This window comes from Mus caroli, unplaced genomic scaffold (genome assembly GCF_978045245.1).
Source record: "Mus caroli unplaced genomic scaffold, Mus_caroli_1 scaffold_12, whole genome shotgun sequence".
In the NCBI taxonomy this organism is placed as follows: domain Eukaryota; kingdom Metazoa; phylum Chordata; class Mammalia; order Rodentia; family Muridae; genus Mus; species Mus caroli.
In genome coordinates this window covers 6,806,135-6,834,052 of record NW_028227267.1, presented here as the reverse complement: position 1 = coordinate 6,834,052, position 27,918 = coordinate 6,806,135, and the positions used below count along the sequence as shown (strand labels likewise).

Genomic DNA, 27,918 nt, shown 5'->3' with positions numbered 1-27,918 from the left:
CAGCTCGGTGTCCTGGGCTGATGCTTGCTGGCTTTGTGATGTTTTATAGCTAGCTGGGGTTTCATAATTGCAATATAGAAAATAAAATAAACCCCACAGGGTTCCCATGAAGAGCAAAAGACACTAAGAAACATGGAAACTTATTGACCACTGATTCAGTCTCACCCATCTGTGTTCATTTTTGTCTTTCTGTCTGTCTGTGTGAATGTCTCCACACATATACTAACTGTTAGATTGCCACTATCACCACCAGAATTACTGGTAAGAAAGATAGCCAGTGGCTGCAGTAAAGCTGATCAAGCTAGATCACATTACAGCATTCTATGTGCCACTTACGTATCACACTGAATTGATGGTTCAGTTTAGGGCTGTGGGTGTGGTGGGAAGCTGACTTATTCCTGTCTTCCTTCTGTCTGAAGGAGAGAGGGCGCACACATGCTGATTCATCTGACGGTGAACATGTTTACAACAGAAACAGCATGGGCTGTACAGTCCCTTTCTCGAAGTCCAGATATCCCTCGTCAAGCATTCTGAATCCAACGAGACAGCTCTACAAATCACTGCTTCTTCACCTCTGCATCTATATAACTGAAGGGGATACAGAAATGCTAATGCACATTGGGTAGCTGTTTGCTGGAGTAACAGCTGACAGGGAGAGAGGGCAGGAGAGACCAGTCCTCCCATCCTGTCTTGGAGTCATCTCCTGCTTTGAAGACAGGACTCTTCTTTCTGCTTTCTTGTTGAGTGAACTCAGGCATAGCAATTAAACCTTCTGATATAACTATTCTGGGAGAATTACTGTAATGCCAAAGATTGTTTGTAACTGGTCTAAGTGAGAAGAGCTGACTTGGGGGGTGAGTGAAATGAAGGTCCATATTTGGAAAGTAACTCAGTAAATCTAGAAGACAAATTAGTCAAGAATACAGATTTTAATCATAGTAAACTTGGTCAAATCTTCCAATATCTCTGCTTTGGGCTCTGTTCTGATAAAGAACAATTTTGTCCATAAGGCTCTGAGAGGGTTAAGGGGATTGTCATGTGAAACAGCTATAGGAGAGCCTAGCACTTAGGAAATACTACGTGAAAAGTGGTTAATAGCATTAGGTATATCTGGGACAACCTGCTTCAAAATGATCCTGAAGTAATACTGGTAATGTACCTCCTCACCCCGAGGGATTTATTACCAGCACCCACGTGTCCAGTGAGGCCCTTACTTTTATTTGAGGAAGGGTCTTTAGCTCAAGCTGTCCTTGAACTGGATATATAGCTGAGGATAATTTGAACCTCTGATTTTCCTGTCTTCACCTCCAGAATGCTGGGATTGCAGCATGCACCACCAGGCACTGTTTATGAGGTACTAGGTACTTCAGTCAGTATTCTATCCATGCTAAAGGCAGCTTAGTTGGTTAACTGTACAGAGTTAGCTACAAAGAAACTTGGGTTAACCATAGGCTTGATTCTTAGAACTGCAAATTTGAAGAAAGTAGGGGGACAAAGAAGTAAGGGGAAGGAAAGGGATGTGAAGAAGTAGGTGATGGCTGACTGGTTCCCTTTTTGTGTATTTCAGAAGCTATGAAATACCTAGACATCATATATGAAAAGCAAGGAGTGCTGCCTTATAGAGTAAAAATGGCTAACCGATGTGATGCAGAGACAGCAGCAGGGTAGTCCTGGTCCTCTATGGCCTCTGCTTCTAGCTCTTGCCAGAGGTCTGGCTATTCTTCACCCATCATCCCTATGCTTCTTGTCCCTTATGATCATCCTGGTTTTCACATAAGCTTGCTCTGGTTGGTGCCTCTAACCTGCAGTTAGAGGTGCTTAATCCATCTTGTTAATCCATCATGGGGAGAACCGAGTGGATTGGACATCATGGATGGGCCAATATTCAGCAATTTCTGGTTATAACACATATAGGAACTGACCTTCAGGATATGAATTGAATTGCACAACCTCACTAAAACTCAACCTGATGTTGGTAATAGATAACCAGGGAACACCAAAGAAAGATAAACAGAGGTGCATCATTTAAGTTTGTCAAGAGCTGGAAGATAGGCAACATCTTCATATTTTATCCTATGTTTGGTAGCTCCAACTAAGTTTAGGGAAAAGCAGTCACACAATTAAACCTCAGAAGTTCCTGATCTCACAAATGCAAGCATTGAGACTATTCCTCAGCGCTGCAATGGAGTTTGTCTCTTCCCACACATTTGTTCTTGCAGCTTCATTCTGCAGACATTTTCCTACCAACATTACCATCATTATCCTGCAGTTCATTGTGCCTAGGAAAGAGCATCATCGGTTTGGTTTGCATCAGTTATCACCTACTAGCCTGTTCATCATGACCAGGGAAGGTTAGAGGTCACATTTGGTTCCCTTTGCATGAAGGACTCCCTCTAAGAACCAGTGAGCTTGGACCTAGGGATGAAGCTCAGCAGAAGAGCAATGAAGGTCAGGCCAATGCCAACGAGTTATGATGAGGGTGCCACTGGAATAGAAGAATACTCCATAAGACCACAGACAGCTTTGAGGAGAACAGATAATAGAAATGTGAAGAGGTCACTTAGGAGTCCTTGGTACCTTTAGCTGTTTGGAGACCCTGCATGGAGCCTCAGCTGACTCTAGTCCTAGTAAATAAGAACAGAAGTCATCTGAATGCCCTGGTTCATTTTCTAGGAAAGCTCAGCTCACTTTACTTTGTATGAAAATGTTTAAGATGGGGGCTGGGGGAGGGGTCTTTTGATTTTTTTCAGAGGTAAGTGTTATTGATTTACTATATAACAAATGTTATCTACAGTCTTGAAAAGTTAAAATCAGTCTAACATTAGTTTCTTGAATTATAATACTAAGCTTCAAAGAAAATAAAACATAAGCAAGATGTGTAAGCATATTTGTGGGGAGGTAATAGTTACCGGATAGGCAAATAAATGCTCCAAGCTGTCTTTGTTTTCCAGGAAATCCACCGAAAGGAGACACTGAGTTTACCAAAGAGGTAAATTCTCAAACCTTAGTGATATTTACTCTCACTTTAAACAGATTTCAAAACACAAGAGTCTCCCACACTACCTTTAGCCAAATCTGTAGCTGCTCACTATTTATAGCCACCAGACTGACTTGACTATACTCCTTAAAGGTGTCTAAAAAACAAGAGGCAAACATTTCTGCAATACTAAGCACTAACAGAGTGTTTTCCATCCTGAAATCTTCTCTTGACTTTTCATTTAGCAAGACTCCTTTCTATACATTCAAACTGGGCTACTTCCTCCTGTGGCAGGGGCTTCAGCACAAGGCTCTCTCCTGCTCACCCTCACCCCCACCACTTCTGACAGCCTGTCACCTGTCCCCACAGCCAGAAGAGAAAGGTAGCTGTAGAAATGGTCAACACTTTGTCCTTAATGGCTATTTGAAGTTAATTATGCTTTTAAAGTATTCCATTAAATATTATTCATTTTAAATAGAAGTTTCTTGGGGGAACCCTTAAATTCTTTGCTAGGGTAACTGCCTCAGCCTATTGACAGCCTGTTATATCATGGCCTATTATGGTTTGGATATTAAAGTGTCTGTGTAAAAACTTAGAAAAATTCAAGGCTTGGCTGTTGGCTTTTGAGGGGGTGATTGGATCATAAGGGTTTTGATTCATTAATGGACTAATTTGCTGATTAAGTTATTGCTGGGTGGACTGTGAGAAGGTAGGGCCTGTTCATAGGAAGTAGGTCACTGGGGGCTGTAGTCTGAAGTTTAAATGTCTCCTGTGGGAGCCTCAGTCTGTGGTGCTGTCTGGGAAGGCAGTAGAACCTTCTGGAAGTGGAAACTTGATTGAAAAAGTGAGATGCCAGGGGAAGGCCTTGAGACTACAGCCTTGCTTTACTTCCTGTTCACTCTCTGCACTCCGAGTGTGAATACAATGTGAATGCCCAGCTTCCTGCTTCTGACCATCCATGCCTTTCCTGCTCACGGTCCCATCTTCCCCGCCATGATGGGCTGCATCTCTCTGAAAGTCCAAGCCAAAATAAATCCCTCCTCTTCTTAAGTTGCTTTTGCTGGGTTGATTTATCATAGCAACAGAAAAAAGAAACAAAGACATAGTTTTGAAGGGTACACGCCCCTGAGCCCTTCTTGTCTGCTTCTGCTTCCTGGATGGCACGAGGTCGCACATGCCCTTACTGCCTCATCTCAAACACAAAGCACTGTTCCAAGGACTGACACCTCTGACATCATGTGGGAAACCATGTTCTTCCTCCTCTAAGAACTTTCTGTGGGTATTTTGTCTTAGCTGTAAGGACTTACTAACATGAGACCTCAGTCGATTGTCCAGCACAGCTCCTGCATTAGTGCTTATCTTGCGTCAGCTACATACCTCACTCTCCAGAACAAAGATGATAAATCAAATGTTCTTAGTGAGGTGCTTAATTATTGACTCAGAGGAGCATATAAACAGAACATCTGGCAGAGTCAGGCCCAGGTAACTGCTAATGTCCCGAAGACTAATTATCAAAACATAAATGTCAACAACAGAAAAAATATATATGATACCAAGCTATAGGCATCAACAATAACGTACAATCCCAAGCTTAGAAGAGGCCTATTCATCAGGAGACTTGGTCAGATAAGCAAGGGTCTGCATGTGGAATGCTGCAGAACGGAGGTGAGAAGGGAGGCTATCTGCTAAGTCCTCATGTACATGTTTGAGGTCAAATGCTGAAGAATGAGGGAGAAATTGGCTGAGTGGAAGGGAGAAGAAAGATCTCAGGCTGAGAAAACAGTGGGTACAAAGCTTAGTCCAGGTCTGTGTCATCAGCAGGAGACATTCTGTGGCTGAGTCCTGTAGCTGTGGTGGCAAATTGTCATGTATAATGATACACAAAAGAGGATACACTCCATTGCCTCGGAGCCTTGATGTGTATTGTCCTGGAGCTATGTGGGTTGTGCTGAGGGATTCTGAGGCTCTTGTTCAGCTGGTCACATCTGAGCTTTAGAATGGCAACTGGGTTTTTGTCACAGTGAGCCATATAATCACTAGTGGCTATTGCAAGAACCAAGGATTGCGGCCCTTCTCCTCCCCTCCCCTCCCCTCCCCTCCCCTCCCCTCCCCTCCCCTCCCCTCCCCTCCCCTCCCCTCCCCTCCCCTCCCCTCCCCTCCCCTCCCCTCCCCTCCCCTTATTTCCCCCCTTCCCCTCCCCTCCCCTTATTTCCCCCCTTCCCCTCCCCTCCCTTCACTTTCCTTCACTTCTCATCTTTCTCCTTTCTTTTTCTTTTTACAGAGTTTCATGAAGCCAAGGCTGGCCTCAAAGTTACTATGTAGCCAAGAATGACTCTGAACTTGGTCTTCCTGCCTCTGCCTCAGGACTGCTAGTGCTACAGGTGTGTGCTACTTTTTCTGGCTTGGTTACTCAGTTCTGAGGCCTGCATACCAACTGAGCTATGTTGCCAGCCCCTCTAATTTATCTTCTGAAAGCCCTAATAGTCAGTGCACTTCGTGGGTGGGCAGTGGCCTGGTCCCAGTGAAGAGCCCATGAAGTCCCTTACCCTGGCTATTTGGTCTGCCATTTGGAGACGTCCATCCAGCTCTCGTCTGATCTGGGCTGCCTGCTCATCTGGATTGTCCAGCTGCACAAAACACAAAATCATACAAACATGGAGACTATTAGTTTAGAGCATCAATACCAAAAAAACCTTGTGACTTGTCATCTTATACAAGTCTGTGCCCCCATCTTGATCTATGAACTAATTTCAATTTAAAAACAAATCTCATAACCAATGCATGCAGTCTGAGTGAATTCCAGACAAATATTTTCCAGGTAGAGCATGTGAAGCTGGACATTTGAGTACATTACTCAGGATCTGTTAGTTACTTGAATTATTCTAAAGAAATGTTCCGAATGAGGGTCTGATTAACACCTTTTGGGACCGATGACCAAGTTCTCACACAATGAACAACCAGGGAGGAACTAGCTTTATAGTTCTCGGAGACCCCTGGCACGGCACAGACGTGTGGTTCTCCTGTCCTGGTCCGTGGAGGGTGTGGTTCTCCTGTCCTGGTCCGTGGAGGGCGTGGTTCTCTTGTCCTGGTCCGTGGAGGGTGTGGTTCTCCTGTCCCGGTCCGTAGAGGGTGTGGTTCTCCTGTCCCGGTCCGTGGAGGATTAGTCAGTGCTCTTCTTAGTAAGCACCGAGGGGCTCTTTCCTTTCGCTGCTACAGCCATGGCAGCGTACAGCCAGCCGTGAGTGCGCTCAGGCTGCTGACGTTTTCTCTACTGTCCTCTGCTGTGGGACAAAGAAGGTCTGGTTGGACCCCGATGAGACCAATGAAATCGCCAATGCCAACTCCCATCAGCAGACCAGGAAGCTCATCAAAGATAGGCTGATCACCCGGAAACTTGTGACTGTCCATTCCAGGGCTCACTGCCAGAAAAACACCTTGACCCAATGGAAGGGCAGGCATATGGGCTTAGGGAAGAGGAAGAGCAGGCATATGGGCATAGGGAAGAGGAAGGGCAGGCATATGGGCATAGGGAAGAGGAAGGGCAGGCATATGGGCATAGGGAAGAGGAAGGGCAGGCATATGGACATAGGGAAGAGGAAGGGCAGGCATATGGGCTTAGGGAAGAGGAAGGGCAGGCATATGGGCATAGGGAAGAGGAAGGGCAGGCATATGGGCATAGGGAAGAGGAAGGGCAGGCATATGGGCATAGGGAAGAGGAAGGGCACTGCCAATGCTCGGATGCCCGAGAAGGTGACCTGGATGAGAAGGACGAGGATCCTGTGCCGGCTTCTCAGGAGATACCGGGAATCTAAGAAGATTGACCGCCATATGTATCACAGCCTGTACCTGGAGGTCAAGGGGAGTGTATTCAAAAACAAGCGGATCTTCATGGAGCACATCCACAAGCTGAAGGCGGACAAGGCCCGCAAGAAGCTCCTGGCTGACCAGGCTGAGGCTCACAGGTCTAAGACCAAGGAAGCACGGAATTGCCAGGAGGAGTGTCTCAAGGCCAAGAAGGAAGAGATCATCAACACTCTGTCCAAGGAGGAGGAGACCAAGAAATAAAGCTTCCGTCGTGTCTGTACATAGCGGCCTGGCTGTGGGCTTACATGGATCAGTCATTAAAATAAAACAAGCCTTTGGGGAAAAAAAAGACACAGACATTCGCAACCATTTTCCAAATGGCTATTTCCAATTAGTTGCTCTTAGATCTACAATAAAAATCTTTCCTTATCTTCTCTTTCCAGGAGGACAACTAGTATATAAAGATCAGGAAAGTCAAGTCCGGCTAATTCTCCAGCTTCTCTGGTTTCAATGTGCCCATCCTTACCAGGAAGGGTTCAGTTATGTAACCCTGGTTGCTCTCTACAAATCTATGGGGCAGCTCGGGAGACATTTCTATGAGCACTGTAAAGTTATGATTTATGGTTTAGTGATGCACGAGTCAACTTTTCTGTTGTATGAAAGCAGCCACAGATGACTTCTGAATGAATGAGCACTGATGTGTTCTAATGAAATTGCATTTACAATAAGTGGTAGGCCATAGAAATCAATTCCTTTTTGAGAAGTTGAAGGTTTCCATTTATTTCTTAGCAAACCTAACAACAGGCTTCAGGCTATCCTTGGGTCTGCTTTCTTCAGTAAGTTCTGTGACAGAAAATCTTGATAGGAAATAGTGCTGTTCAAATAGGATGGTTGTTGTTCCTCTTTTTAGTACATATAAACTATCCACTAACTAACCAACTTGTTAAATATTTAAATTTCTTTCTAAGAACATGCATGTGTGTGTGCACATATATGCAGTGGTATGTATGTGTGTGTGCCTATATCCAGGTATGTATGTATATATACATACATGTGACTGTACTGGGATTTTTTATGTGGGTGCTGGGATCTTAGCTTAGATCTTCAGGCTTGCATGGCAGACATTCTATGGGCTGTTGTCTCCCCAGCAGACACTTGGTGCTGCTTTATTTTCTCCGCTGCTTTGGGAGAGGTATTCCTACTTTGATCATGAGAACGGACTGAGACCTGTGGATGTGTCCTGAGGCAGCAATCCCACAGTAGCCTTGTAGAACAATTTACTAGATATTCCAGAGAAGCCCCCAGAGCCTCGGGGAGGTGTGAAGTTGCAGTGCCAAACGCTCTGGAACAACCGCGTAGGAAGGAAACCGGCCAGATATTGGCCGTTCAACAACTTCTAACATGGATCATAAGTTTTTATTTTTGTTATGACACCCACAGATACCAGCTCGAAATCCTGTTCTAAATGAACACAGACTCACACCACAATTAGCAACCCCCATCTCCCATCACTGCCTCTGATTGGCACACATGTGGCATTCAGTGTCCCCAGCTGCCCCAAAGTTCCAAAGAGCTTCTTTTAATATTTTCCTCTGAACATTTTCATTTCTGATCCAGGTGCGACATCTACGACATCTACTTAGACTACTTAGAAACGTCTTGTTCCAAATCCGAGTGCAAAGGATATATCCAGTCGCTATGCTGTAAAGCAGCAGAAGGAACTGTTTAGAGAGAAAGTTGAAAATTCTAGTGGAAAGCAGGTGCTCATAGAGATGACACTACAGAACTGGAATCAGCCCCGAAGCTGAGTTGTACCAGGGCTCTGAAGTTCTCCAACCAACCTCATGGAACCCAATGACAGAGAGGAAGATGAACAGGCAAGGTTAGCCCTGAGCTTCATTCATATGTCAGTTCATTCATTCACACATTTGCCCTTTCATTTATGAAACTTTTAATACATCAATACATAAAAGGCAGGTGGGAGAGAGAGAGAGATAGCTCAATGGTTACAAGTGCTTGCTGTTCTTCTAGGGCACCTGGGTTTGGTCCCCAGCACCCGCATTGCACAGATGCCTATGACTCCAGCTCTAGGGAATCTGCGACCCTCTTCTGGCCTCTGCACACCCACAGCCACACAGGACATACACTCACACAGTCACACACATATATACCAATAAAAAATAACAAAAATAAGTCTCTAGAGAAGAACACACAAAGGAACAGTACAGGGCAGGCCTCTGGTCCTTGGCACGCCACTGTAGCAATAACAGGTACAGCTAAGGAGAGGGGATTATTATTTACTGATGGCCGTTTAAGTCCCAGGACCTCCAACCCATTTCACAACCCTTCATAAAGATGCCAAGAGACCTATGCTGATAGGCATCCACAGAGAAGGAATCTGGCTTCAGAAGATTACTACTCAAAGTTAATAATCTTATTAGCATCATCAAAATCCTGGAAAGTTGCTCTACTTACTGCATTTGGGAGTTTGTTTGTTTGTTTGTTGTTTGCAAACCAGTTTCATTGAAGACAAGCACTTTGCATAGCCACTTCAGAAGTTCTGCAATTCTTAAAAAGAACACCCCAACTTTAAGAGGGAGTACACTAATTCCCACTCTGCAGATGAACAAACTGAGCCTCAGGAAGGTAGAAGGACAGGTTGACATAGAGTACCGGGCACTCCAATTTCTTTTGGCTTACACAAGAACACATGCCCAGCAATATATTGGCTTCTTTCTTGTTTCATGTTGCCTGTGATACCGGAGATCAAATCCTGGCACATGCTCTACCACTGAGCTGGATTTCCATCCTCTGCTGGTCTCCTTAAATGCTTGCTCTTGACAATTAACCCAACTCTGCACATGCACGATGTATCTTGTAACTCAGGTCCCCTCAGCACATACAACTATCCTTGGAATCTGAAAAACATTTGCCCTTCTTCCTTATAGTGATAGATTTCTTCTGGGTAGGATGTAGCCTTAGATTGATAAGAATGAGTGTATATTTATCATGGTTCTGCCATTAGAAATCATGTGACCTTGGGAAAGTTGTGTGTCCTCTCCATGCTTTGGGTCCCCTCATCTTAGTAGTCAGAGTAACTCCCCCTCAGTCTGCTTAGTGAATAAACATCAGGTAGAAAGTATTTAGCAGGCAGCAAACTTTGAGGAAATGGCGATTGAGTCCATTTGTGTTATTGTTATTTGTGTCTCTGGTCCTTGTCAGCTGCATTTCTGACAAGAGCCACCATGGGGCGGCAAAGGGTCAGACAAAAAGGCGTCAGATGGGACAGTATTTCTCCTTGCTGTGACTGTGGGGCCTCGATCTATCTGTGGGCACCATCCTGACCACCATTGACAAGTTCTTTAGCCTTCTCTGAAGTCAAGTTCCTTTGCTTTGCTGGACTTTAATTAGTGGCAGTGGCCAGCAGGTGGACCCTGCTTCCCAGACAACTAACAACGATCTAAAGAACAGATAAAAAGGGCAATGAAGCTGAAGCTCCCCAAAATAGCCTGGCATGATTGAGAAGGTCAGCCTCAACCACTGCATGATACCCACACATATAAAGAGAAATCCAATCATTACCTTTTTAAGTCCTGACAAGAAAAAGGCAGGGAGCTCTCGCTGCCATGGAAACGGGTTCTGTTTACTCTGCTGGTCTTTTCCACTGAGGAAGGGAAAGATCTGCTTCAGAACTGAGCCAAGGGCAAACCTTTCATATCGACAGCTCATTAGAGTTCAAAAATGTGCATGGGCATGGAAGCTCTTTGCCTAATTAGAGAAATCATCTGCCACTCGTAGAGGTCAAGCAAGCTTCTGTTCTAACTCGTCCCTCTAGCAGAAACGACAACTTCCTTAGGTTCTGCTTCCAGAGCAATACAGACTTGAGCAACGTGTCACTGCACACGGAAGTGCCTAAGCCATAGCTGCAAGCTACCTGAGCCCGCCATGACTCTCTCTGGATCCTGAGTGGCTCCTCATCAGTGGAGAGTGAACTCATCATGTACAGCCATTTACATGCAAACCCAAGATCTGACGGATGGAAGTTATACCCACCCATCTCTACCACTCTAGTGTATGACCATGGAAAGCTTCCAGACCTCTCCAAGCCTTTGTTTTCTCATCTGTCAAGTGGACATCTCTCTATTGCCCACAGGCACTAAAAGGAAAGAAGCAACAATCTCTACTGGACAAGAGAAGTAAGGGCAACATGGGTTCAAAATTAGGTTTTGCAGTTCTGTTATTGACAGGGATTCAACGCACCCCTGAGTCTTCCGAGCCTCGATGTTCTTAGCTGCAGCACTAGGAAAAAGTGGTTTTGCCAGTGTGGTAGGAGGATTAAGGTAAATACCATGTGTCCCAAGCTGCAATGCTGCCACACAGTAGTTCTCACAGCTGAGCAAATAGTTTCTCAGGCTACCCTACTCTAGAGTGGGAACTCACTGGATGCGAGCTCATTTCCCCACCTTAACTGTTGGACCTTAGGCCAAAGCTACAACTTCTCTGTTCAATTCTGAGGAAATCTCTATGCCCAGGATTCTCTGAGAACCCTGTATTGGCATTTCCTCAGAGATCTGGTTCCGGGGAACGTTAATTTGCAGGTCCCCCAGCTCTACTGGGAGAAGGGAGGCCACAGTTACGTAGTTTGGAAACCCTGTCCTACTGCCTTCCTGGCTCCGACTGTGTTAACAAGCTTGCAGAAGCATATTGCTTCCCTAGGCTTCTGGATGCTTCATTTTTCTCATGCCCATGGGTGGGATTTTCATAGAAGGTTGGGAGAGGGGGAAGCGATTTCACTACTCAGATACATCTTCTAAAAATGATTTATTTTTATGTTTGTGTGTGTGTGTGTGTGTGTGTGTATGAGAGAGACAGAGAGATAGAGACAGAGAAAAACACCGACAGAGACAGACAAACAGGGAAAGCGAGACATAGAGAGAAAGCCACAAAGTCATATATGTGCAAATGGCAGCAAAGGGCATTAAAACTAAGTAAAAGGGTTACAAGAGGCTGTGAGATGCCCAGCATGGGTGCTGGGAACCAGGTTCAGATCCACTGGAGCCATTTTTTCAGACCCAATGTGTCAATGTCTCAAAAGGGGGGGGGGGCTGATTGACCTCCAGAGGAATGAAGATGTCAGTCATCGAGATACCTTGGCTGGGAACTTCCTCTGAAGCCTCAGGGGCCCCTGGGAGGACTAGCTGTGAACATTTTCCCCATGAAGGGGGGCATCTTTGGCTTTAGTTTCTTCGGGCAGCCTTCAGTCAGGCAAAAGATGATGTGATTCAAATGTGAAGGACATGTAAGTAGGAAAAGGCTGAGGACTTCATGCCTTATGTAAATAACTGCTGTGCGTTGTGGGAAGACGCCCGTGCTTCTCAGTCTCAGAATAAATTGAGACGACTTCAGCCTCAGGAAACAAAGGGAAATGACCATGAGCTAAGACTAGACAGAGGTTTAGTGATTTCTTTCTATCTTTGAGACAAGGTCTCATGTATCCTGTGCGACCTCAGAGTCACTATGTTGCTAAAGATGACCTTGAATATCTGACCTTTCTGCCTCTACAAGCATGCAGTTCCTGTGCTGCTAGGAGTAGAACCAGAGCTTTGTACTTGCTAGACAAGTGCTCTACCAATTGAGCTGTATCCCTAACTATAGAGCTGAAGTAACGACCACAGGAGGCTGTGTGTGTGGTTCCTATTGAGCTGGGTGGCTTCATCAGGCTTAATGTTCTACTCCCAGTATGATTTGCTAGGAGCTTTGCTGAGAAGACATGACTTGCTCCTCACTTAGCATACTCTGTCTTTGCACACAGTGCCTGCATGCTAGAAGCAGTCTTTTCTGGCAGATAAACCTTATCCTTCATCCCTTGGCTTTGTAGCCACCATGTCCTTGCGTATTACTTTACACACTGTGAACTTTTTTACACACTTGGGATCATTTGAAGCTCATCTACTGTTAAGCTCAAGAGGTCAGGGATGGGTATGGTGCTGCTTGTCAGTGTGCCTGTGCCTTTACTAGGTAGGGAAAGACTGATTGCTGTGTCCCTGGAGAGTGGAGAGAACCCCTGACCTGCCGATAACAGTTAGCCAACTGTGACCTAGACAGAGCAAGTATCTTGCCCATAGCCACTCATAAGTGCCAAGGAAGTTGTCTGTTAACTTCTTGTTTGTCATGTTTTGCTACTCAATGACTTGTGTTCCAGAAAGTGCTATCAGCTGAAACAAGTGAAGGATGTTCTTTGATGGCCTACAGTGTAAGCCCAGTTCTGAGAACACATCCTCAATGCGGGGCTTTACGGGATGGACGAAGCAGCTGGTGTGCAGGTGCCTGCTGGCCTGGGTAGAACTCTGCTCACTTGGCTCCTTTGCTACTTTATATATAGTATGGCTGCTGGGATCCCAGGGACTCTTGCCTGAGAATGAGGCTGCTGAGTTCAGCAGTGGACAGAGGCAAGGAGGCGCTGCCCTTCAAACCACTGCTCTGGCTGGGCTGGACCCTCCTCTCCTCCATGTCTCTCATCCTCCTTCAGAGCCAAGCTTCCTACTTGCCTTCTGCCTACGGGGCACAGTGTGTTCTGGTAACGTTACAGCTGTGACCCAGCTCTGAACCAGCAGATGCTGGCACTCCAGCTTCTGCCTCAAGAACATACTGTGGTTTGAGCTATAGCTGTAGTGTAACATGATGTCCTTCCAATTCCTTTCTGCACATGGCCTGTTTGTCTCCCTTGATGGTGAGGCTGGAGAATGTGGTCAGCTGGCGTCCCTGCTCCATTGTCCAGATTTATATTCTCCTCATCCTTCTTCGGTTGAATGACCTTGGATACGCTGTTGGCCTCTCTGAGTTTTAGCTTTTATTTGTTTTAACCTTTTTAGCTCTAAAATGGAAATAAAGATGATAATAGCTACCTTAGGAAGATCAGAGGTTAAATTATGTGGCAAATATAAGGTGAAGCTTTGCAAATGGTCACTCTCTCTGACTGAATCTCAGCAGCCAGGACTTGGCATCACCCAGTCAGCTTCTCCCTTACAAAATTCTCATCCTAGGGCTTGGGGTCCTGAGGTCTTGGGGAAATGGCTCCATGAGTAAGAGTACTTGATATCCAAGCTTGAGGATCTGAGATCAAACACCTAGAAGCCCATGTAAAGAGCTGGGCAAGTATTAGCTTACAGACACCCATAAGGCTTGGGTGACAGAGATATGTGGATCCTGGCAGCTTGTTGGCCTGGCAGGCTTTCTGAAATGGAGACCCTATCTACAGAGAATAAGGCAGAAGATGATTGAGGTAGATAACTAGCATCATTCTTTGTCTTCCACAGTCTCTCTCTCTCTCTCTCTCTCTCTCTCTCTCTCTCTCTCTCTCATACACACACACACACACACACACACACCTTCTGCATGCATTCCCATTTAAGCAATATTTAATGTAACAGACAGATCAGGATATTGCCTTTTAGTTAAGAAACCAACCTGCAGATTGTTAGATAGTTGTCTATAGTCCCAGAGAACACTGAGAACCTTAGAAAAGACAGCACAGATACTAAGCCAGAGACCCGAGGTGAGATCACATTGCAACACTGCAGTCCTGTGTGATCAGGGCCAGGACACTTAACCTTTCTGAGTTTCTGTGGCTGCAGCTCCAAAGTAATAAGATCTGAGGACAAGTACAAGAACGGCGGTGTTAACTGCTTCCACACAGTGGGGCTGCCTACTTCTACATGGTGGGGTTGCCCACTTTCACATAGTAGGGCTGTCCACTCTGGGTATACATTTCCCAACTGCTGTAACTGGAGGAGAATCTTGACTCTCAGTCAAGATATGAAAAAAGGCCTCCACTCTTCTTAGGTAAATCATGGGTCAGGATATCTCCTGAACATTAACTTACACCCAGTTTCATAAAAATTACCCAAGGAGGAATCAGTAGGCAGGAGCCTTGAAACCACACCAAGGAGGGATGAGCAGGCAGGAGCCTTGAAACCACACCACTCCTGTCTTTCTTACCACATCTTATTTCCCTTTGGGGAGAAGACCTTGGAGGTCAAACTTTCCATTAAAAGCCACAGTTCTCTTTGGTTGCAAAACACAGTTTAGCTCCTGGCTATTGCCAGCCAATGAGAATACTGCCTGCCTTCCTTTAAGTCATCAGTTATGGATTTTGCTGGCTTCTTGTCAATTTGGTAAACATAATGTAAAAACTCCAAAATGTGATTCTCTGAGAGGTCAGGGCTTAGCAGCATTATATTAGGGGCATTTCCGCTTTTATTTTCTGCCTGCTAGAAGCACCTCGTTCACCTGATGCCTAGGAGCTTTCTCCTTTTCTTCCATTTCAAGCTTCTGTCTCATTAAGAGTTTCCCTGGTCATCTTCTTCTAGAAGCCCGCTTTACTGTGGCAACTGGGCACTTTTAGAAGCATCACCAGTGAGCCCATAACCTATCTTAGGCATAACCTGCCTTGTGTCCTAGGTTTCCTGCCCCTTTCAGAGCCGTTGTAGGGATTTGATTTAAACAGGGTTTCAATGTAAACAGTTACATCTGTCCTAAAAGCCTTGGTCTGGCACTAACAGCTCTGTAGCACTAGGCTATCTACTGAGCTGCCTGTTTAAATCTATTTTTCAGAGTAGGAGTCCTAAAATACCAACAGCACAGGCTTGTTACAAGAATGAAGGACAATTGTACTCCAAAAGCACTCAGTGCAATGCCCTGGATATGATGAGAAATCACAGAGTTACAGCTCTGAGGCTTTTGATCTATGCTATGGGGTTTGGATTCAGCACTTCTGGGGACAGCTTTAAGAGTCGGCCCTGTCACTGCTCCTGATGATGGCTTCAAGCACAGCAGTGTGCTCCTCTCTCTGTGGCACACATTTGCTCTGACCCCATACTCTCTAGTAATTTTCCATTCTCCATGGCGATAGAGAGACACTCACCAAAGCTTAGGGAACGGTCACCTTTGGCTCTGGCACCGCTTTCAACCTTAGTTCATGCCCTCTGCCCTTCTCTCCAGGCTCCAGGTGATCCGTACTTCTAGGTTTTCAAACACTTCGTGTATCTTGACCCCTAGTTGGGGAGCCTGCTTTCCCTCCCCTCAGCTGTTGTCTTTGCCTAGCTAACATTAAACTGTTCACTCAAATCTCCACCTGACTGGTCCTGGCCACAGTTGCTCTCTCTGGGTTTCTGACATCACATGCTTTCTTATTCATCGTCTTTGCATGGTTTGTTTCTTGTCTTTTCTGTAAGACTGTAAGTACCTCAGAGGAAAAGGCACCGTCTTTCCTGTTCACTGTGAAAAGCACCAGGGACTGACACATGTGTGGCAGGCAAGCAGGAGATATTTCTGCAGTTAAACTTAAGATGGGGAGGAATACAATTTACTTAGGATTTGTGTCAGGGTTAATATGCTGTGAGACTGAAGAGTAGGTGTGGCCTCTGACATCCCAAAATGTTTCTTAAGTGGCATTTGGAATGCAGATAGTCTAAGTACATAATCCTTGTTGGATGGAATTTGAGTATTGCTGGGCAGAGGGACAGAGGATAACCGACTCATGATGCGAACAGAGTTATTAGAGGATAATTGGTGTGAACAGCAGAGCTGTGAGACTGTTTCCATGTCAGCAGGTTGGGAATATGACCATTTCACTTACTATTAAAACATAACCAAAGCAAGCCACAGTGATTCATGGCTGTAATAATCCTAGCACTTGAAAGCCTGGGTGGGGGCATCCTTATAAGTCTGAGGCTAGCCTGGGATACATAGTGAAATCCAGGTCAATGAGATCCTGTCCCAAAACTACTATCCCTGCCCTACACTGACCCCCCAAACACATTCCCTTAACACATGTGTTGTTTAGGGTATGGTGAGATCAGAGTACACAAGGATTCCTAAAGAAACAAATAACAAAGATTTGTCAAGAAGAAAAGCTTGTTTCTGAGACAAGGTCTCACCACATATGTGGCTGGTAGGGCTATGTAGACTGCGTTGGCCTCAAACTCACAGAAATCTACTGCCTCTGCCTCCTGAGTGTAGGAATTCCAGCTGTGTGCATGATGCCCAGCAAGAGATACTCATGTTAAAAACCACTTTTATATTGTATAAATGTAAATTATTGTTTTTCTTTCTGTTACGTTTTCATGTGTATAACTATGCATGTGCTGTGAACTCATATGTACTAAGTACAAGTTCTATCATTGTTTTACACCCCCCAGTAATTAATTTTCTAATTTTTCGAGATTGTAATATAAGTACATCATTTTCCCTTTTTTCCTGCCCTTTAAGACCTCCTATTTACCTCTGCCCTTGCCCTCTTAAGTTCATGATGTCCTTTTCTTTAATTCTCTCTCTCTCTCTCTCTCTCTCTCTCTCTCTCTCTCTCTCTCTCTCTCACACACACACACACACACACACACACACACACACACACACCCCTAAATATGTAAATAGAATTGCTCAGTCTGTATAACATTAATTGTATGGATATGTTTTCAGAGTTAACGATTTGGTACTGTATAACCAGGTAGTACACTCTTCCCCAAGGAAGACTCTTTCCCCTACTCTCAGGATTCCTTTCTTGCCTGTTAGTCTTTGTCTAGGGTGTGGCCCAGTGAGCTTCCCAGATCCATGTTAACATGTCTCTTAGTACTGTTCTTGATCTGATCATACTCAGGGAGTCATGGATGTAGCTTCTGATGTTCCTAGGAGTCCCAATCTTACATCAAAGTCTCTCTTACAATTTGTCTATCCCCTTTTCACAGAAATTCCTGAATCTTAGGACTGGGTGCTACAACTTTTTGCTTGTTTGTTTTTTTCGAGACAGGGTTTCTCTGTGTAGCCCTGGCTGTCCTGGAACTCACTTTGTAGACCAGGCTGGCCTAGAACTAAGAAATCCGCCTGCCTCTGCCTCCCGAGTGCTGGGATTAAAGGCGTGAGCCACTACGCCCATCTTTGGGTGCAACAACTTTAATTAAGCAATTAACTAATTTTTGTGGTGTTGAGGATCAAACCAGGTATGCTCGGCAAGTCCCTTGCCACTAAGCCATAGCCTCAGCTCCAAATTGAGATTTCCCTAATTTCAGAGATTCTCTTTCAAAATATAGCCATCATTTTTTTTTCAGAGTAAGTCAGAGATAATTTTATCTTCTGAAGAATTTGGTCATAATATTACAGGAAACAAATGACCTTTCCTGCAATGAGTAGTGTAGTATTTTCAGTAGCATCAAGTTTTGATATATAAAAAAAAAATAAGTGACAAGAATAATGTATTCAACTGCAAGTCTAGAAAATACAGCAACCAGTGCCTAAAATAGCTCTAATGAAATGGATTGCATCTGCTACATCTGCTTGCTCTCTTAGCATTGATGATGCAGAACCATGCATTCACATGGTCAGAGTGAGGTTGAGCCCTTCAGTTTCTACACTTATAACTTAATCAGATGTGTATGTTTATAAGGTGAGAATGTGTCTCTGTGTTTGAAAGGTCACAAGCAGCAGCAAACAGTAAGTCCACAAATCATCGACCTGACCATACCCATTTGAACTGGACTGAGGTGGCATCTGGTATGGTGCTGCATGCATGGCTGCTTCCTTTGGGTAGTGGGTGACAAATATCAAGCTCATTTGATGCCCATCCCCAGGCTGACTATTATACAACTACCTGCTAGAGACTGGGTCTACTCACATGTCTAGCAATATATTTCCTTATCCTATTCTTGCTTATCCCATGTACCTTCACACACACACACACACACACACACAATCTTTTTTTTGAAGTATCTGGGTAAAAGAGGAGGAGATAATATGGTATCATTGTGGCTCAAAGTCAAATATGTAACATGGATTTCACCTTGGTTAGGACCAGCTAGTTTTAGCTGGGGACTTAGTTGGGAGAAGGTTTGAGGGACCTACAGAGGATAGGGACTCCACAGGAAGACCAACAGAGTCAACTAACTTGGACTCTTGGGGGCTCCCAGAGACTGAATCACTAACCAGAGAGTGAGTGCAGGCTGGACCTAAACCCACTACATGTATGTAGCAGATGAGCACCATGGTCTTCATGTGAGTCTTCCAAAAACTGGAGCTGGGACTGTCCCTGAGCCTGTTGCCTACCTGCGTGTGGATTTTGCTTCCTAACTGGGCTGCCTTGTCTGACCTCAGTGGGAGAGGACGTGCCTAGTCCTGCAGTGACTTGATTTGTGTGGGATGCTAAGTGGGGGGATGACACCCAGAGGGGAGCTGCCTCTTTTCAAAAAGGAAGGGCAAGTTGGAATGAGGGAGGACTTTCATGAGCGAGTACTGGGAAGAGAGGTTGGGATGTAAAGTGAATAAATAAATAAATTAGAAAAAAACCTCAGCTAGTTGGATGCCAATTAGTTCCTGGTATCTTCAAATTCATACCCAAACTGAGCATATATACCTTTTTAAATTTTTATTTAATTATTTTATATGAGTATATTGTAGCTGTCGCCAGACACACCAGAAGAGGGCACTGATCCCATTAAAGATAGTTGTGAGTGGTGGGAATTGAACTCAGGACTTCTGGAAGAGCAGTCAGTGCTCTTAACCACTGAATCATCTCTCCAGCCCAATATACCACTTAATGATTCTTGTACAAGTTTGGGGCTGGAGGTGTGGCTCAGTGGGTAAAACCCTTGCCTTGAAGCATAAGAATCTAAATTCAATCTTCAGAATCCACATTTTTTTTTTTTTTTTTTTTTTTTTGGTTTTTCGAGACAGGGTTTCTCTGTATAGCCCTGGCTGTCCTGGAACTCACTTTGTAGACCAGGCTGGCCTCGAACTCAGAAATCTGCCTGCCTCTGCCTCCCGAGTGCTGGGATTAAAGGCGTGCGCCACCATGCCCGGCCTCACATTTTTTAAAAAGCCAAATTGGATGGTGTATGTTTATAATCTCAAAGCCGAGGAAACAGAGACAGGAGGATCCTTGCTGCTTGCTGCCCAGTCAGTTCTGAGTAATTGGTGAGTTACAGACTGTGAGAGATGCCATCTTAAAGGTGGTAGAGAGTGTTTCTGATGGTTGATCTTTGGTCTCCATAGTCACACATGTATACACATGCACCTTCACACACACACACACACACACACACACACACACACACACACACACGCACATGCACACGCACACACACACAATCTTTTTTGAAGTATCTGAGTAAAAGAGGAGGAGGTAATATGAAAGAACAAGTTCCCAAGCTCTCTTCTAGACGGTAGAAGAATGACTAATACCTCTATAATAGATTATCAGCATTTGTTAAACACTTGCTGATTACAATATAGTGTGGCACTAAAGTCACAAGGAGCACATTCATTCGGACACAGTTGACAGCTCTTGTTTGTTAGAATAAGTCAACATCTAATTCTTGCCACATGTAAGATTTTGTAGTTGTAATGAAGCCATGGTCAATAATCCCACATCTGTCATAAGCACCAGTAATCAAGGCTGCACTGAGCACATCAGCACACACTGAGAGGGGAAAGTAAGAGCTCAATGGGCTAACAAGCAGTGGATAATTTACTCCTCTGTGCATTCAGCCTGGACTCTTAGTGATTTAACATGGAGGCTCATTTCTTATTTCTTCTACCTGTTGACTCCTGCTTACAGAACACTTTCTCAAAGGATCAGGGCAGGTGGGGACCTCATTTTATACATTGATTATGTCAGCATGTGGCTTCTAGGTTCAGGAAAACAAGGACAAGGAGAATCTATAAATAGTTTGACATAGAACAATCATGTGACATTGATCTTTCTGCAAAAGAAGCTAGACGATGTAAGGAGACATGTGTATATTATTTCATAAGCATTAAAGTCTCTGCTGCAAGAGAACCACTTGTTAAATTATCCACAAGTTAAAGCATTTTATGACACAGACTCTGTTTTGAGTATTGGAGTATTTCCTCTGCTCTACCTGGCCTGTGCATACTGTTTTATGTTAACTCAATCTCAGGTAAACATGGTATCAAATAAGTAAACTTGCATCATGAATTGCTAGTACGACTTGGGCTTATAGAGAATCTGAAGACAGTAGCGGTCTTCTTGGAGAGAGAAACCTGTGACAAGCAGTAATTTAAGCAGTGTAAATTAAAACAGTATCGACTGAACTGCACACACCTGCCACTGTAGAAGTTCAATTCAAGATGGCCCTAGGGTCTTGCAATCTTATTTCTTCCTACTGGATCTGTAAGTGTCCAGGCTGAGAAGCACTTGAGTGATTGACCACCAGTAAAACAGATGGTCTCCCATCCCCTGCTGTTTCATTTGGAATGCAGACCCCAGACTACATCCATTTGAAACCATTTTAGGATCAGAGAGCTCATTTGTCAATGCTTCAAGTCTGTAAAATACCTTAGCTAGGAGAATGCTTTTGAAAACTCTTTCAGAGGCAAGGCTTTGCAGTCATTGTAGAAAATTCTTCTTCTCTTTCTCCTCCACAATACGGTAACATCTGGGATAAAAGTAATTGTGGGCCGGGCGGTGGTGGCGCACGCCTTTAATCCCAGCACTTGGGAGGCAGAGGCAGGTGGATTTCTGAGTTCAAGGCCAGCCTGGTCTACAGAGTGAGTTCCAGGACAGCCAGGGCTACACAGAGAAACCCTGTCTCGAAAAAACCTAAATAAATAAATAAATAAATAGAAAAAGTAATTGTGGGCCCCATTAACTATCATTACAAAAAAGATTTCACCTGCACAAGGAAGGCAAATTCATATCTATACACACACACACACACACACACCAGGTTAAGGTCTTGTTCTTTCATGCAATAGGATTGATTTTTAGAATGATGTCTTGCCGAAAAATCCTTGTTGTATCCTAAGTTATGAAAATGAGGGAGAAAACATGTTATTGAAAAAGGCTTTTAGCATGAAGCAAAGCCCAAGCCCAAATGATCTCTATTTGTCCAGCTTAGTGCATGCCTAAGATACAATAGAGGCTCCATCTGTATTTGCTGGGTGGCCTCAGCATAACAAGGAACTCTCATTACTCTAAACTGGCTCTATGCTTTTACTTAATTGAAAAAATTGCCCTCTGTGCCTCTTTCTTCTCTCCTGTGTGTCTGTTTCTGTCTGCCTCTGTCTTCTCTCTTTGTGTGCATGCATGTGTTCCTGTGTGATGCACATAGGTGTGTGTATTAGGTGTATTAGTGTGTATGTGCTCCTGTGTGTGTTCTTATGTGAATGCACATAATCGTGTGTGTGTGTGTGTAGGTGAGAGTTATATGGGTTGTTTCCCTCTGTTCTTCTCCATCTCACCTTTTGAGACAGGGTCTCTCACTGACCCCGGAGTTTACCAACTGGAAAAGAAAGGTGGTCAGCGAGTGCCAGGGATTCTCCTGTTTCTGCCTCCCCATGACTAGATTTGCAGGGCATGTGCAAGGAGGCTGGTGACCCAAACTCAGGCCCTCAGGTTTACCCACCAAACTCTTTACTGAGTGAGTCATCTCCTGGCTCTTCCTTTGTGTTATTATCATTAAATGTAATGCTCATTATTGCCAAGTATATTGATTAAGGTTAATTGAGACAGTTACCTATTGATTGTATCTGCTAACATACAAGATTGATGGAAGAAATTGAGATACTTAAATTGATACACAAATTCTTCCAGATGTTGAAAGACTTCTTGTTGATGGTGTTCCCCTTTTGAATTCTGCAGGCATTTTGCTCATCTGTCTTCAGAATGTATACTTTCTTAATTTCTTATTGGGAAATTCTCCTGTAGAGATATCAAATCATGATGACTTGAAGTCCTTGCTGGTTTCAGCCAGTGTCTAATGGATTCTGTCTCCACAGCTTGACATGTACAGTTGAGTTGGCAAATGCCTGATTAAAAACTTCAGAGTCAACATACGCAGCCAGCCTGCACAGAACAAGATAACACCCTGGGTGACAGCCAGTGGCTTTGATGCAGAATGACTGGAAGGAATCTTATGCTCACTACAGGCAGTCAGACATGCACCCAAAGGAGAAAAAGTCTGAAAAATTAATAAGGTTCCCTATAATCAATAATTAATCTCTAAATCAACAAACACTGGCAATTTTTACGGCCAACACTAGAGAATGACGTGGATTGGGACTACCTCCCCCTGGAAATGCGCAGGAGTGATTAATCTCACGGTAACTTTCAAGTTCTTATCAGAAGAGCAGAGCTGCAGGAATTCAGAGACAGGCTTCAGCACAAGCCGTGACAGCAGATGTCACAATTCGTAAGAGCACATCATATTTTGCTAATCAGTCTTTCTGCCTACACATCCTATGAAATCCTTAAATATGCATGTGTGTGTATGCATATGCATATGTGTGTGTATTCACATGTACACAGAGGCCAGAGAACAACCTTAGGTGTCATCTCTCTAGCTCTTTGGTATGTATGTATGTATGTATATATGTATGTATGTATGTATGTATGTATGTATGTATGTATGTATGTATTTAGACAGGGCTTCACACTGGCCTCCAGTTCACAAAGTTCCTGGTATCTACTGTTTTCCCTCCATAGAAACTGGATTCTAAGCATGCATCTTTGCACCTGGCTTCTTAAAAGCATAGTTCTGGAAATCAAACTTAGGTCGTCAGGTTTGGACAGCAAACTTTTTGCTAACAGATATTTTCTCAGTTCAAGGTTTGGAATTGATACCAATGAAGGGTGGGGTTTCTCTCATAAAAATCTGCAATCTCCATATGTCCATAGTTTTCACTGGATAGGGAATGGGAATCCCAGTCCAGGGATTACATGGTGGTCTAAAGAAGTGTTTAGTGTCACAGTTGAGGGACAGAGAGCTAATACACTTCCTGTGAGAAAGGGCAAGTGTCCTGTTCAACATCCCATGATTAATTGCCAGGCCAGACCCTTACAACAAGGCATTAGCCAGTCCAAAATGTCAGTAGTGTAGCTCTGAGAGGCCCAGCTGCAGATGCTGACCTCAGAGAAGCAAGGATCCATTGCCCTTGTGACTCGTGTATATGGTGGCAAAGAGTAGTTGTAGACCAACAGGCTGAAGTTCACTGTGTTAATCCTCCAGGTTAACTATCACCAGCTGGGCTGAGGTATGAAATAATTTGAGGCCGGAAAGAGCCAAGATTCGAAAACTTGAAAGTTTATTTCACGTTAAGAAACTTGTTCAAGAATGCAACAAGGGAGCAAGAACAATCTCGACTGGTATCTGTGAGACTGCACATTTGAAATTTCTCTGAGATGTGTGAGGCACAGGGATGCAAAACAATGCTTGCTGGGAGAGCTCTTAGTAGACAAGCCTCAACAGGTCACCCACATGCTCTTATTGAAAGCTCCACCACTCCAGGAGAAAGCACGCAGACTGACCTGATCAAGAGCACTTTTCTTCAGCGTCCATCACAAGTATCCTGACCAAGGTGCACTAACAGCCAAGGCCCCCACGCTGGGGCTCAGAGGAAAAGGATGATGGTGCACACACACCACCAACCCATCCTAGAGTGAAAAGCTTGAGACAATGGCCAGAGTCAAGTTACAACAAGAGAAACAGAAAAAGGGGTGGGGAGCTGGGGTCAAACCAGGGCCAGAGCCTGAGACCCAGGTGCACGATCAGGCTACCTCATTACTGTGTTCATTTTAAATGTTGAAAAACCAATTCATTCTTAATAAAGAAAATTTATTGCTGTCCTATATCAAATTTCAATTTTAGTTTTTAGGTGACTTTTTTTTTTTTTTTGGTTGGTGTCTCTACTGTGTAACCATGGATAAAGATGGATACTGGATTCTAACATCTGCTTCCCAGGATTCTTTCACACAAACCATGCCGAGATGATAGCTTGCCAGGCTCATTTTATAGCAGAACCTCTTAAGTCAAGTCAGGTTCTCTTTCCTGACCTAGGCATTTTTGTAGTGAGAACAAGGAGGAGATTTTGAGGGCTCAGAGGTATATATCAGTCTTTGTAAAATTGATTTAAACACTAATGGAAGCATAGTGCATTCATGTGTGTGCCCGCGCATGCATGTGTGCATGCATGTGTGCATGTATATTGTAGGGTGGTGGTTCTGATGCTTTGATTAGTAATCTGTTTACTAACACTAAAGGTCCTCACCCCCAATTGGTTTATGATCTATCAATAAAGATGCTAGGTGCTACTAATGGCTGGGCAGTATAAAAAGAGACTGAACTTCAGGTTCCTGCAGGCTAGGAGAGAAGAACTGAGATACATAGGAAAAAAAAAACAAACAAAAACCAACCAACCAACCAACCAAACAAACAAACAAACAAACAACCAAACAGGACAGACTGAAAGCTACAGGGGAGATCTTCCAAAATGTAGGCGGTAAGGGAAAACAGTCTGAAATCATCTTAGGTTGCAAGGCCAATGGGCTTCACAGAAGGTAACTGAGCAGATAAGCTGAGGGAAGATGCAGAGGTGTGAAGGTAAGAGCATGTTAGCCACTGGAGGTTTAGAAGTGCCTGACCATTGAACTAAAAAGCATATTAAAAATGAACTAGTGTGTGTGTGTGTGTGTGTGTGTGTGTGTGTGTGTGTGTGTGTATTCCATCCAAGGATCAGAGATAGCTCCTGGGCGGGTGCACATGTGTAACCAGCTGGGAATACAAAGTGGTGTAGACAAAACTACACGCTACATATGTATGTGTGTGCATTTGTGTGTATGTGAGAGAGTGAATGTGTGTATGTGTATATATATATATGTGCTCAGGAACCATCCATCTTGATTCTTTTTTTAAAAAAATGTTAATTGGCATCTTGATTCTTTTCTAAAAAAAATGTTAATTGGTTATTTTATTTATTAAATTTCAAATGTTATCCCTCTTCCCGGTTTTCCCTCTGAAAGCCCCCTATCCCATAATCCTTCCCCCCTGCTTCTATGAGGGTGCTCCCCCACCCACTCACCCATTCCCACCTCCCTGCCCTAGTATTCCCCAACACTGGGGCATCTATTGGGTCTTCACAGGACCAAGGGCCTCTCCTCCTGTTGGTGCCCGACAAGGCCATCCTCTGCTACATATGTGGCTAGAGCCATGGGTTGCTCCATGTGTATTCTTTGGTTGGTGGTTTAGTCCCTGGGAGCTCTGGGGGGTCTGGTTGGTTGTTATTATTTTTCTTCCTATGGGGTTGCAAACCTCTTCAGCCCCTTCAGTCCTTTCTTTAACTCTGTCTTGATTCTTATGACAGGTCTCTCACTGAGCTATGGCTGACTAATTTAGCCAGGCTAGGAGAACTGGCCAGTGAGACTGAGATAGATCCTCCTGTCTTTTCTTCCCCAGCCCCAGGATTACAAGTGTGCACCTCTGCATCTGTTTTCTTACATGGGTGCTAGGAACTGAATTATGCATTTATGTTTGCATAGTGAATGTTCTCTCTCCCATACTGCTTTCCCATGGACGAAGCTGGGAAGGCCAAACTCCCATCTCCCCAAAGCAGCTTCTGAAACTGTGTTCATATAGTTTCTTTCTGATGTTCAGGAGGTAGAGGCACAGAAATCTTATTGGAAAATACATACCCTCCCAGGATCATTACCAGAAAACCAGTTTGGACTTGCTATCTCCAGTCACCATCCCAGTGGCCTTTCTTACCAGGTATATAGAAAGAGAAAAACTGGACTGGAGCAGAGGGAGACGAATTGGAAAGAAAGTCTGCCATGCTTCCTTCCATATATGAGCTGAGGAAGAGTTTACTGCAGCTTTCCTCAGTGTTCTCTGTGGCTCTTCTGTAGGATTCCCTTCAAGAACCACTGAGGGAACCTGGGATGTGTGTGAGAGGGTAGTATCACATTTTTCCCGGTTTTTTTTTTTTAAGATTTATTTATTTATTAAATGTAAGTACACAGTAGCTGTCTTTAGACAAACCAGAAGAGAGCATCAAATCTCATTACAGATGGTTGTGAGCCACCATGTGGTTTCTGGGACTTGAACTCAGGACCTCCAGAAGATCAGTCAGTGCTCTTAACTGCTGAGCCATCTCTCCAGCCCCTTTTCCCGGTTTTCTTGAACAAGTACTTTGTAGATAACTGATTGAATCTTCCTTTATGCCTAGTCAGGCAGATCTAGAAGAAAAAGACAAGTGGAGAGCCATGGCATGCTAGAGAGGGGCCACTACCACCACTGTCATGATCTTTTGTGATAGATGCACACAGCTTCCAAGTGAGCCACGTTCCTACTGAGGAAGGAAGCTGAACTAGTGCCATTTTAACTGGAAGGTCAAGGCTGGTCTAGGTAAACTCAGCAAAAACTTTTCAATGGAGGCCCAGAAATGAGGCCTCGCTGTGACTGAGGACAGGAGCAGACAGACTCCTGCATGCACCTCTCAGGAGCAATGAACATTAATCTGTCACCCACGGTCGTCCCAACTGAAAGAGTGAAGCAGTTATGACCACAGACACCAGTTCAATTAAAGATACCCATGCTTCCCTCCAGCACGTCCACACATTCTCCACCTTCGTACTCACACTCAGGGAAAGCTGGCCCAAGCAAAGGGGATACGGAGGAAAGACGTTTCCATGTGGTATGAAACTGATGGTTGAAAGCAGACTTGACTTTTGAAAGGAAGTAGAAAGCTAGTGATTTACAGACATAGAGTCTTGCCCTGTGGCAGAGCACTTGCCTGGCATGTACCAAACCAGAGCAACGAACCCCTTACCTCAAACCAAAGTCACCTACCAATATCAAAACAAACTAAATAAAACAAATAGAAAGTAATCAAAATAAAAGCGTCAAGGCAAAAACAAACCAGAGAGGGAGGGGAAGACAGGGGGAGGGAGGGAGGGAGGGAGAGAGAGAGACAGAGAGAGAGAGAGAGAGAGAGATTGAGGGAGAGGAGGAAGGGCAGAGGAGAGGAGATAAGATAGGGAGTTTTTTTCATACAAGAAGGCTGGAAATAGCTGAAAACAAACTTATATATTACATCAGCATGCTACCACACTAAGAACTCATCTCTGAAGACTGCTTGTGTCAGCCAGCAGCAGGACTTTCCAATTGGTCTGTGTTAATACTCTTCACTTTGTTATTCACTGGAGTTAGAAGAAAATGAGTTTAATATCTCAAAATTCTCAAGAAGAGGGGAGTAGGAGAAGAAGAGGGCTGATATTGGGATGTAAAGGGAATAAATAAATAAATAAATGATGTTAACTACTCATGTCCTGAATGTGTGTAAACCAAAGATGG

At 44.2% G+C, this 27,918-nt stretch overlaps 1 protein-coding gene and 1 pseudogene across 14 annotated transcripts in view; one reads left to right on the top strand and one right to left on the bottom strand.

Annotated features, from left to right (window-relative positions):
- The window catches only part of Cadps (calcium dependent secretion activator), a 454,319-nt gene that overhangs the window by 232,858 nt on the left and 193,543 nt on the right, over positions 1-27,918 (bottom strand). For all 14 annotated transcript variants that reach the window (XM_021182627.3, XM_029468976.2, XM_085828366.1 and 11 more), the window contains exon 4: positions 5,524-5,604. In XM_021182627.3, the coding sequence (XP_021038286.1) occupies positions 5,524-5,604 (81 nt within the window). The remainder of the gene's footprint in view (positions 1-5,523; positions 5,605-27,918) is intronic.
- On the top strand, positions 6,669-7,042 carry LOC110309604 (large ribosomal subunit protein eL19 pseudogene; annotated as a pseudogene).